At 44.6% G+C, this 12,432-nt stretch overlaps 1 protein-coding gene and 1 long non-coding RNA gene across 2 annotated transcripts in view; one reads left to right on the plus strand and one right to left on the minus strand.

Annotated features, from left to right (window-relative positions):
• CYFIP1 (cytoplasmic FMR1 interacting protein 1) overlaps positions 1 to 11,120 on the plus strand; it is an 85,893-nt gene extending 74,773 nt beyond the window's left edge. The window contains 5 exon segments of the mRNA XM_058542224.1: positions 5,223 to 5,295; positions 5,835 to 5,929; positions 6,746 to 6,984; positions 7,465 to 7,612; positions 10,078 to 11,120. Of these exon segments, the coding sequence (XP_058398207.1) occupies positions 5,223 to 5,295; positions 5,835 to 5,929; positions 6,746 to 6,984; positions 7,465 to 7,612; positions 10,078 to 10,242 (720 nt within the window). The 3' untranslated portion in view covers positions 10,243 to 11,120.
• Positions 1,014 to 8,069, minus strand: LOC131406340 (uncharacterized). The gene is made up of 3 exons (XR_009220092.1): positions 7,109 to 8,069; positions 4,659 to 4,898; positions 1,014 to 4,300 (listed from the first exon to the last, which is right to left on the minus strand). It is a non-coding gene; the product is annotated as an uncharacterized LOC131406340 (long non-coding RNA).
• Positions 11,121 to 12,432: the final 1,312 nt, after the last annotated feature.

A 12,432-nucleotide genomic window follows, 5' to 3' on the forward strand; every position in this document is an offset into this window, starting at 1 on the left:
TGAAGTGTGGCTCAGTGTGACTGAAGAACTGATTTTTAAATTGTATTGAATTTTAATTATTTTACTTGTAAGTAGCTACACATGCCCCATGACTACTGTGGTGGACAGCATAAGAAAGTAAACGCTGGCAGCCCACCACCACTAAGGAATCCCATGGTGGGACAGCGGCTTTCTCCACTGATTGCCTCCTTGTGGTGTCATTTATGTGTCCATCTGTCCCTTGTATGTCATGTCAACCGGCAGTTCTGAATTGCAAAGCCTAGCGAGTATAACACAGAATCTCATAAGCCTTCTCTGCCTTTCCCTCGTGACCAAGGGGGTGGGCATCTTGGTTTGTTGCTTGGCTCTCCCTGTTTTGTTAAATGCTCCGTTTGTGTCTTTTGCTCATTTGTCTACAGCTTGTTTATAGAAGTTCGTTGTATATCCTTTATGTGTTACACATATTGCAAATATGTGTGGCTTGTTTGTGGTTTATCTTTTCATTCCCATAGCGGTCATTTTTGATAAACTGATACTCTTATTTTGAATATAGTCTCTTTTTATTATGGTTAGCACTTGTATCTTTTTAAAGAAGTTCTTCCCTACCTAGAGCTCATAAAGATATTCTTTTATATTTTTATCTAAAGGTTTTAAGTTTTGCTTTCTACATTTAATTTTATAATCCTTCTGGAACTGGTTTTGTGTGTGATGTGAGATGTGGGTGAAGTTTCTTTTTTTCTCTTTGGGATAACCCGTTGTTCCTCCTCCAGTGGCTGAAGGACTCCTTCTTTCCTGCTGATCTGCAGTGTCACTCTGTTGCCTGCCTGCTTTCTGTGGATGCGCTGGTCTGTCTCTTGGCTTTCTGCCATGTCCCATTCATCATCATGTCTGTCCGTGGCATAATAACATGTTGTCTTACTCATGATAGCTCTAACTTAAGTCTTGATACCTGCCAAGGCATGTTTTCTTACCTTCTTCCTCTTCAAGTGTGTGTTGCCTCTTCATGGATCTCTGCTCTGCTCTGCTCTGCTCTGCTCTGCTCTGCTCTGCAAGTATGAGAACCAGCCTGCCAACTGTGTTGAAGAAGCACATTGGCATTGTGATGGGAATTGCATTGCGTTCTAGACCTGTTTGGGGAGATCTTTGCTATGTTGCTTCTTAAAGCAGTGTCTTGTCTTCAGGGCCCTGGGTCGTGGCAGAGCCAGGGTCTTGCTTTGCAGTGACCAGGGCCAGGGTGCCTAGTACACAGTTCAGGGCATGGCAGTCAGACTGCCAGGCCTCCAGGGGCTGAGCCACTGGACTGGCCACCTTACACCCGCGTACACAAAAAAAGAAAACATGTTGGCTCATTTGACAGGGAGTCCAAGGTCGGATATGGACACATTCAGGAGCTGATCGCCTCCTGTCAGGACCTGGGTCTTTTGGCTTCTCCCTATGTTGTTGCGTTCCTAGGCAGACCCTTTCCATGTGGTGACAAAGAGGGGGGACTCCCAGGCCCTCATATCCCCACCACCCGAGACTCAGCATGGACCCCGAGTGAGCAGCCCCTCACGTGCTGCCCGCTCCCACAGCAGGAGTGATGGCGGGAGCTGGAGAACCTGCCAGAGTCGCAGGGCAGGCCTGCGGTTCCCAAGGAGCAGGCAGCTGACTGTGGACCAGTAAGCAGCCAACATTTAGGGCAGCCTCCTCCAGGAACACGTTAGGGAGGACTGAATCTTTTACCTAAATACATGTAAATTTTTAACAACCAGATAAGTTAGGAAGAATTCTTTTAAATAGTAATCTCTCATCATGAATTTTAGATATTTAATGTAGGAATATTTCCTTCATGTGACTTTTCCTGAACCTACAACATAAAGTGCAGTCTCTCTCATCTACGTGTATCTAAGCCTGAAGATGCCTTTTAGTCACTTGCTTCGGTCAGGGTGGGGGAGCCTCAAGTTTTACTGAAGAGGGGACTGCCTTATGGAATTGATTTAGTCAGTGCCAGGGAACCATTAGAGGGCTAGTTTCTCTTCTGGTCTAGCTTCCCCTTTAGGAAATAAGATAAACTGTCAAAAGCTCTTCTTCACCAAAATAGATGTCAAGAAGGCCTTGTATAAACATAAAATAATTACAGAACCACGGGGGTTTGAAGCTGAAGGGACAGTACCTTCTCTCATCAGCTCAAAGGAACAGTCTGTACTCACCGTCAGGGCAATGACTGGACGTTTGTTGGCTTCTGGAAGGAGTGTGATGCTCTATTAGAAACTTAGGGAAAGAGAAATCTGGAACCGATGCCATCCTTGCCCACCCAGATCCTTAAATGATACCTGTTGCCTCTCACGCAAAATCCCTCTGCGAGTCGTCCAACACTCCGAAAGGCTCACTGCAGTCCCTTGGGGATGGTGCCTCAGTGAGGGATCTTCTAGGTCTTGGGAGCCTGGTGAGTGCCAGGTCTCCAGCGCCCAGCTAATGTGGATCCCCGGTGTCTTCTCCCTTCTGAGACCAAGGCCTGTGTCTCAAGTCTGTGCCTAGCTCCCTTGAGTGACGAGCATAGTGCTGGCCACCTGGGAAAGATACTATAAATTGTTGTCAGTTGATCTTAAAGCAAACTTTGGCTAATGAGTGGATGGATATTTCTGAAACGATGAATAAAAAGAGCAACCTACAATTCAGTTGAGTGCAATTTTGTTTTCACTGCAGATTCCGTGGCCCACGCTTGAGGGCTCTTGTGAGCACCATGCGTGGCTTTTGTGGACGCTGTGGCCCTGCCCTGCAGGGATGTCTGTCGCCACTGCTCCTCCCACCCTCTGCTCCGTCACCCCTTCGCCTCTCCCTTCTCTGGCACCTCCTGTCAGTGCACTTTGTGGAGGTGGCGAGAAACCACGCCTTCTGTGTTGGGCAGGTCTGCTCCCAGGCCCAGCCCCAGATTAGAGTTCTGTGGTGTTGCTTTTGTCCTTTTGGGAATAAGGGGTGATGTTTTCCAGTAGGTTTGCCAGGGTGGGGCTCTCCAAGGTAGAAGATGACATGGCTCCTCTCACTCCATCTCGGAGGGTTACACCCAAGTCCCGTCAAACCCAGGGGTGGATCTCTTCTTGGTGGTTATTTGGGGCTCTCCAAGGAAGGTGGTAATAAAGTATGTTTTGGCATCTGCATAGGCTCCCACTATTGTAAATGAAGATATTAAGGGTAAATGTGTCCTTCAACTTGTCACAACATTAGAAAAGTGGGGTAACCGTCACCCAGTTGCTGAGGGCACCAAGCGTGTGGGTGGGGCCCCTGGGGGCCTGTCCAGTGAGGCCATGCAGTGGTGGCCCCCGCTGGCTCCAGGATTTGGTTCAGTAACCAAAAATGTTGATCTTATTCTGAATCTGTGCACTGAGGAGATATATCTTCTAGCTTTTTGAAGGACTCCCTAAACCCAACCTGAAAATTTTGGTAGTGTAGTTTTTTTTAGCTTGTGTGTGTGTGTGTTTAATCAACTTTTTGTTTTAGAGTAGTTTTAGATTGTTTGTTTGTTTTTAATGCTGGTTTTTATAGCTGTTCTCACTCTTTTTCTGGTTTGATTTGGGGGCAAAGATTTGAGCTCATTGACAGGAGTGCCTGGAAGCAGCACAGATGGCTGATCAGCCCCTTTGGGGTGGTGTTGCCGGCTGGCAGGCACCTTTACCACCCGCAGCGTCCTCCCTCTGTGTGGCTCTGCCCCAGCCTTCTCACCCAGCAGCTCTCTTCCCTTATCAAAGTCTCCCTTCTTCCGTCCATTGGCCTGGCCATTTTTTGTGGTCAGTCACCTTCCAGCTGCCCTCCTACCCTCTGTGGGTGCAGGCAGGCCAATCGCCCTTCTCTACCTTGCTTTTTTCACTTGATAGTAAATACATCCTAGAGATCACTGCACATTGGTAAGTGGTGACATTCCTCATCATTTTTATAGCTGTGTAGTATTCTGCTAATGTCACATCCTCTTATGTGTTATACATAGCGAGTGTCACCATCTGATCCTTTGCACTGTTTTAGCTTGTCCCTTTCTCCTTCCCCTACACCTCCTTCACCTAGAATAGAAGGCCTAGGGGAGAAGGTCCTCCTGTTTGCACTGGCCCAGAGGTGGCTCCCATTACATATATTCTGCATGAAGGGCTCAAGCATTGCTGCTGGCCTCAGGAACGGAAGACAGGGTGTGGAGGGGTCAGTCTCCTTCTGTAGTGTCCTGGTGGAGCAGGTGGCGGCTGACTGGCTGCTTCACTACGTTTACGTTAGGTGACAATGGGACACTCACTTGATGAGTGCGAAGTCTTCTCTTCCTCCTCTTGATCTTAGCTTTGGCATCATCTTCGGGGAGATCCTCAGGAGGGAAAATCGCATCAGTCAGTATATGTCTTGTCATTTTGATAACCAGTTCTTTGTTTAATAATTTGCTTTATGACAATGGAATTATAAGATTTCAGGCTGGGTGTAGAGTAGGGGGCACAAGAACCCATTCTCATCTCCTGCGTCTCTCTCGTGGATGTACCGCAGTCCAAGGGGCCTTCACTGGGGAGTAGGAGCCCTCAGACTCTGGAGTGATACCCAGTTCTAGACCATCTTTGGGCTCATGGTGGGTTCTTAGGAGTTCTGCAACCCTTGTGATGTTGGAGGTAAATTTTCTCTCCACATTATGTTATTCTGGAGAACAAGCCTTGTACAGTGTAGGGTTTTATTACCTCTTTAAAGGAGTTTGTGATCCAACAACAGATTCAGAGCAACTGCCCAGAACTTTGGGGTTCTGTGGGGAATGAGTTGATGCTGCATACAAGGGCGATGCTGCCCCTTTGCTTCTGCCGCCTGCACTGTTTGCAGAGGAAGCGCCCTTCTTTTGTCTCTGCTGTGGTGTCTTGTTATAAACTCTGGTTCTCAAGAGGCTGGTAGCAAACTCGTGGGGAGGGCTGCCAGACTGGTAAATCCTAGAAAACAAAGGCCACATTCAGTGTTGGGTTTTTACTCATGTTTATATTTAAATTAACTAAAAGTAAATAAAATTAAAAATGCAGTTTTTCAGGTGCATTCCAAGTACTTAATAGCCACATGTGGCTGGCAGCTGCCTTAATGGACAGCACGGATGTAGAACATTTCCATCAGCCCAGAGAGTTCTATTGTACAGTGCTGCTTAGACTGTTTCTCTTAGACTAAATGGCAAAGATATATCTTGTTTTCAGCACCACATTTTATCTCTCCAACTTCACTGTGAGATAAACTTCCTAATGCAACCTTCTCTTTCTTCGTTCTAGTCTTTAGAAGAAGTATGTGACCTGTTGCACGCAGCCCCTTTTCAGAACATCCTGCCGAGAGTCCACGTGAAAGGTGAGCCTGTGTCCCTCTGACCAGGGACTCCAAACTGTTCTTTGCAGTGGTGACGCACGGTCTGTGTGGCCAAAGAACTAAAGGCCAGTTTTGTTTGAGTTTGGCACCTGTTCAGTCATAACCGGGGGTAATTGGTAATGTAACATAGTTAAATGAGTATTGAGTAACTGAAATATTTAGGGTTGAAACGATATGACATCTTGGATGTACTTCCAGAACTGGGGTGTTGAGAGGAAATGAGCGGCATGAGTTGATAATCATTGCAACAGGTGGCACAGAGGGTTCATTCTACTAGTCTTTGCTTTTGATGACATTTGTAATTTCCAGTAAGTTTTAAAAAGTGGATATTGAACAGAAAAGCAATTCTGTCCGTTTGAACTAAAATTCAAATGAGCCAGTTCTCTAAAAGAATTTTCAAAGAGAATCTTTGTGTATGATGCTAACTTAAAAATCTGTCATTTATTTTTCTGACAAAATTAACCTTTTGCAATTGTTTTTCATAGAAAAGAACAGAGTATAATATATTTTTTCCACTGCAGAGGGGGAGAGACTTGATGCCAAAATGAAAAGACTAGAATCAAAGTATGCCCCGCTGCATCTCGTCCCTCTGATTGAGAGACTGGGGACCCCTCAGGTAACTCATGCAGTGACAGCTGTCGCTGTTGCAAGCTGAGCATCCATACCAGGCCATCGGCAGGGTTGGGCCTGGAGAGCACAGGCTCTGGATGAGACACAGACTGAAGTCACCATGAGGTTGATGGGTCCACTCAGGCCTCAGTGTCTCAGGGGTGTTCCTAACAGGAGCTCGGCACAGGGTGGTTGGGAAGTTTGAATGAGCTAACACATCCATGAAAGGGCTTAGAACATCACCTGGCACATAAGACTACACAGTAAATGTCACTGGTTTTTGTTGTCCCTCCCTTCCTGAAGAAGGCTTTTCATAGGTTTTTAAGAACAGAAGAGAGTGGGAGTCTCTGAGATGGGAGGCAAGGAGTCAGGGTAGAGTTCCACGATTCTGTATCAGTTTAAGCAGATCAGGGTTTCTCAGTCTCGGCACAGTCGCCATTTTGGACCACATAATTCCTTGTTGTGGAGGTTGTCCTATGAACTACAGGATGTTTAGCGGTATCCCTAGCCTCTACCCACTAGATGCCACTCGCCCCACCCTAAGTTGTGACAACCAAAAATGTCTCCACACATTGCCAAATGTCCTCTGGAGGGAAAACCACTCCGGTTAAGAACAGCTGCACTCGACAGTTCTCCTTGACTCTAACATATGTTTAATCAGACATATAGGTAAGAGCTGACATTTTTACGTTGTTGGTGCTTATTTCTAAAAATCCTCTTCTGCGGGCTAAGATAGTTTCCAGTAAGTGAGACCAAAACAGGAGTAGTCTGGTTTCAACTCTCCACCTCCTGTCGTGGCCTCAACGTTCTGTCCTTCCTACAGCAAATTGCAATCGCGAGAGAGGGGGACTTGCTGACAAAGGAGCGTCTCTGCTGTGGCCTGTCTATGTTTGAAGTCATCCTGACTCGCATCCGGACTTTTCTGGACGACCCCATCTGGCGTGGGCCTCTGCCCAGCAATGGAGTCATGCATGTGGACGAGTGTGTCGAGTTTCACAGACTGTGGAGCGCCATGCAGTTTGTCTACTGCATTCCTGTGGGAACACACGAGTTTACGGTCGAGTAAGTGTGTGCTCAGTGGACAGGGAGGTGGGAAGAGCAGAAGCTGGCACTGGGCTAACACAGAAGACCGCATTCCTCTAGAAATGGACTAGAAATGTGCTTGAGCTGCTGTAAAGCCCCTTACATGGAGGTTCTTACTTGATGCCCAGGAGGTGACTCAGGGCTAGGCTTTTGGGAGTCTCTGAACCCATGGAAACATATGCAAGTCAGGTGGGCATTTTTCTAGGTTGGAGGTCCACAGTTTCATGAAGTCATTCTTCATGGAGGGTCCATGATCTAAAAAAAGTTAGGAAAGAGTGTGCCAGAGGAACCCAAAAGAGGTGTTTACCAAAAGCAGGGGCATACCACCTGCTGCTCAGCATTCCCTTCCTGGCCCGTTCCCAGCAGATGGCTTGGTCATTGACATCTGGGGACAGACTCATGAAAGACGTCATACTTGTTTATTGATCACCCATTCTACTTACTGCTTCTTGTTTCCAGGCAGTGTTTTGGCGATGGGCTCCACTGGGCTGGCTGTATGATCATTGTACTTCTTGGGCAACAGCGGCGCTTTGCTGTACTGGATTTCTGCTACCATCTACTTAAAGTCCAGAAACATGATGGCAAAGATGAGATTATCAAAAACGTGGTATGTGGAAGAAAATCTTCCACCATATGTGGAAGTTTCACAAAAAAACATACTTTCTGCTTATTCAAATTTCTTTTTCTGGGAGTGTTCTTTATCCCAGTTCGTAAGTTTTCTTTTCATTTCTAAAATAAATCTAAATATAATTGCTAAGTAAAGTAGTTTAGAAGATGGGGTGGGGGGCCGGCCCAGTGGCGCAAGCGGTTAAGTGTGCGCGCTCCACTGTGGCGGCCCAGGGTTCGCCGGTTCGGATCCAGGGCGCGCGCTGACACACCGCTTGGCAAGCCATGCTGTGGAGGCGTCCCATATAAAGTAGAGGAAGATGGGTGTGGATGTTAGCCCAGGGCCAGTCCTCCTCAGCAAAAAAAGAGGATTGGCAGATGTTAGCACAGGGCTGATCTTCCTCACAAAAATAAAAAATTGAAAAAAAATTTTTAAAAAAAGAAGATGGGGCCGGCCCAGTGGTATAAGCGGTTAAGTGTGGACACTCCACTGCGGCAGCCTGGGGCTCGCCGGTTCAGATCCTGGGCGTGCACCGACACACCGCTTGTCAAGCCATGCTGTGGCGGCGTCCCATATAAAGTGGAGGAAGATGGGCACGGATGTTAGCCCAGGGCCAGTCTTCCTTAGGAAAAAAAAAGAAGAGGATTGGCAGATGTTAGCTCAGGGCTGATCTTCCTTACCAAAAAAAAGGTTAAAATACTAATGTTCCATTTTCCTTCTCTTTTCAAGGTACTTAGATCTACTTCATATTATAGAGCCTTATAGGATCTGCATTTTCAGATTATTGGCATACTATTCCAGTCATCTGGCTTCCTTTGTCATAGTCAAAGTGTGTTTTTTATAATATACTATTATATTAGTTTTTCTATTGTCCTCGTAACAAATTACCACAGACATGGTGGTTTAAAACAACATCCATTATTATCTCACAGTTCTCTACGTCAGAAGTCTGCGTACAGCGTGGGTTAGCTGGGTCCTCTGTGTACAGTCTAACAAGGCCCAAATCAGTGTGTCTGTAGGGCAGTGTTCCCTCTTGGAGCCTCTGGGGATGAATCTGCTTCCAGGCTCATTCGGGTGGTGGGCTGGATTCAGTTCTTTGCAGTTGGAGGACTGAGGTGCCCGTCTCCTTGCTAGCTATTTAGCCCACATCCCTTCTCATGCTTTCTACGTGGCCCCCTCTTGACACAGTAGGTCAAGTCCCTCTCACACTTCTCATCTTTCAACTTTCCTTTCCACCACATCCTCTCTCCTGCCTCCAGCTAGAGGAAGTTCTCTGCTCATGTGATTAGATTGCGTCCCCCTGGATCATCCAGGGTCCTCTCTCTGTGACCTTAACTACATGGCAGAGTCCCTTTTGTCAGGGAAGGTAACACGTTCACAAGTTCCAAGTATTGGGGCATCGACATCTCTGAGGGGCCACTCTAACATACACCTCCATTTCCTTGGCTCCCTGGGGTGTGTACCCAGAGTACTTTCTTCAGTTAACTAATTCACTTCAGCTTTGTTTACTGTGTTTACTGTGTTTTTACTTTGGAAAATCATTAGTTTACATTTAGAAGTTCGATTTGGTTCTTCTTCAAATCTTGCTGGTAATTGATCATTTTATCTTCATTGAATTTTTTTCCATTTTTTATTTCTTTACACATTTCATGTATTTTATATTCTATATCTTTTAATTCTAGTATCTGAGGCCTTGAGAGGTATCTAAAACTCTGAAATGTTTCCTTGTGTGTTGGATTTTTTATTTGCCAGCTCTTGTTTGAACTTAATTTGGATTGATTTTCTTCCAAGATTTTCATTTGCTTCTCACCTCCAGGGGCTGTTACCAACTTGAGACCACTTTAGCCTAATTTAGAGGGTCCTGGCTTCATGGGGAGTCTCTAGGTGTAGTCTGGCTTGCTTACAGCCCAGGCTTGTCCCCTCACCCCACTGCTACTGGTGGCATCTGTCCCTGAGGAAATCCTGGCTTCTGCTTTACCTCCTGCATAGGCAGAACCAGCCATGCTTTTTAAAAGTTTTTTCTTTTTTCCTGTGTGTGTGTGTGTTCATCTGTTCTTTATGCAGTTTGGTTATAGCAGAAGGGTCCGTCAAAGCATCCTATCCACAATAACTGGAAATCTAATACTTGTATTATATTGGATTACTGGTCTTGCCCCACTGACCATATTATCTTCATCTTTATATTCACGGCTTTTAGCACACAGTAGGTTCTTAATACCTGTTTGTTGAATGAATAGGTCTGTCAGTTGTAGAAATGAGAGAATCTACAGTTAGTAGCACGAAACCAACAGAGAAATGTGTTTAAATTCAAAATATATTCATTGTTCCTATAGTTGCATTAAAGAGGTGGGGTGTGTCAATAGTGTGTCATAATTTTTCTGAGAAAATATGAAAATCCTGATGTTTTAAAACATGAAAAATATGTAAGTTTTAATAGTAAAACATCCTAATTTTAACTGTTGTAGCCTTTAAAGAAGATGGTGGAGAGAATTCGCAAGTTCCAGATTCTAAATGATGAGATAATCACTATCTTGGACAAGTACTTGAAGTCAGGCGATGGAGAGAGCACGCCTGTGGAGCATGTTCGCTGCTTTCAGCCACCTATCCACCAGTCGCTGGCCAGCAGCTGAGCGCATGTGTATCACCTGTTTTTGAAGCGTCTCAGTACGGACTGACTGCATTTAATAACTACAAGGGCATGTTTTTCTTTCCATACACTATTTAGTGAGATTTTTTAGGGACTATTTTTCAGTATCTCTGTGCCTGTTAAAGGGGGTGCTTTTCAATCCAAAAGGTTAATTTTATAAAATTGACTTATTTTTCTAGACTAAAATTGTATATGCTTTTGGTAATTAGAAAGTCTGAGAATATTGGCTGCTGATTGTTGCCATCATGTTCTTACAAAATTATTTTCCACTTTTCTATGGAATGTTCCACAGCTAGCTACATCATAAAGGGCTGCTGAGTTCATCCATTTATCCCTTAGCAAAGGATCAGTAATGTTTAGGGAAAGATTTATGGACTTAAGCAAGAAACTTAATACCAGCTAATTCTAATAAAATCCGTTACCAATTAGAATTAAACTTAATAATTATTTAGCTTTTGTTTAGGGATTTTTCTTATGGTCTTTTATGAATAACCTTTTCTAAGTCATTGTTCCCTGCCCTTTTTTGTGTCAGTGTTTCAGAAAATAGTGAACTTGAGTTGAGTCCTCTGCTTCTAAATCCAGTTGTGACAAAATCTAATTTGTGAGGTATGATTTAAAGTTTACAGAAATAAAACTAATGAAACCTATTTGTGTTCATTCATTTATTGTGACCATGTGTGCCCTGGCCTTGGGAAGGTCCTTCCTCTGCTTAGCCGCGTGCACAGACAAGGCCAGGAGGTCTGAGTCTGGGTCACCAGCAGCCTTGCGAGAAGGGACGAGATCATGATGGGGAGTAACTTCCATATGGCTTTGGAAACGTTAACACCAAAGTCCAGAAGCATCATCTGTGCAACTGGAAATAAAGGCTGTGAACTATTCCATTGTACTGTTTAATCTCGAGTGACATAAAACAGGACTGGTTGTTTTCTTTACAAAAAGTTACCTAAAAATGTTCCTTTTGGTAATGTGAACTATAACCAGCATTCTGCTACAGATTGATTAAGAGGTAGTCTCTGTGCTCACCCTATACTAAAAGTATAGAATATGATGAGAAATTACTTTAAGATAAATGACTAAATTTAAATAATTCATATTACTGAGTTTTATAAGACTTAATTATAAACCAAACACAATGTGGTAAACACAAGACTATTTCAAGTGCTGCAGGATGTTAAATAATTACTAAGATGTATTATTACTAACCTATGCATTCTCACTGAGGGCAATATCACACCCAAGGGGGTGAAAACTAGTTCTCACTCTATTTTGTATGACGCACAGATAGAAACAGCACATAAACAAATATATAGTCTATCTGTGGTATTAAAATTAATTACATGGGGGGCCAGCCCGGTGGCTCAAGCGGTTAAGTGTGCGCGCTCCGCTGCGGCAGCCCGGGGTTCCCTGGTTCGGATCCCGGGCGCGCACCGACGCACTGCTTGGTAAGCCATGCTGTGGCGGCGTCCCATATAAAGTGGAGGAAGATGGGCACCGATGTTAGCCCAGGGCTGTCTTCCTCAGCAAAAAAAAAAAAAAAGAGGAGGATTGGCGGATGTTAGCTCAGGGCTGATCTCCTCACAAAAAAAAAAAAAAAAAAAATACATGGGCAGAGGCAGTTACAAAAAATGTCTAAAACAGCTCCTTACAGGGTCAATAATAAATGCTGGGAAAAGGGGTATTTATTTCATGAGACTTAGACACTGTCAACTCTGCCCTGATAAAGCCAGTGGAGAGCTGTGTGGGCTGTCGGCACCATCACCAAGGGAGGCTCTTGCACCCTCCAAGCAAGGACAGCGAGGTGCGCGTGGTGGCTGGTTACACTACGGGGTCAAGCTGCGTGACTGTGGGCAGGAGCAGCAGAGTAGGAAGAAGCCCATTTTCTTCCTACTACCCAGGTGGAAACTGTCAACTTTTTTCCTAAGACCAATTAATTGCTACCAATTAATTGCTATGATGATAGGTTTCAAAGCTGGACAGAGTTCATTATACTAGTCTACCTTTTTTGCATACATTGGAAATTTTCTATAAACATTTTTCTTCACGGACGTTTTTAAAAGGCCAAAATATATAGTGGTCCAAATGACCTCCTAAGCTAAGTAAAATACTTGGTACAAAGAAACCATATTCTACAAACATCTTAAGTTTGTTCTAAGCATTCAGACTTAGAAAAGAA

This window comes from Diceros bicornis, chromosome 5, assembly GCF_020826845.1.
Source record: "Diceros bicornis minor isolate mBicDic1 chromosome 5, mDicBic1.mat.cur, whole genome shotgun sequence".
Taxonomy (NCBI): Eukaryota; Metazoa; Chordata; class Mammalia; order Perissodactyla; family Rhinocerotidae; genus Diceros; species Diceros bicornis.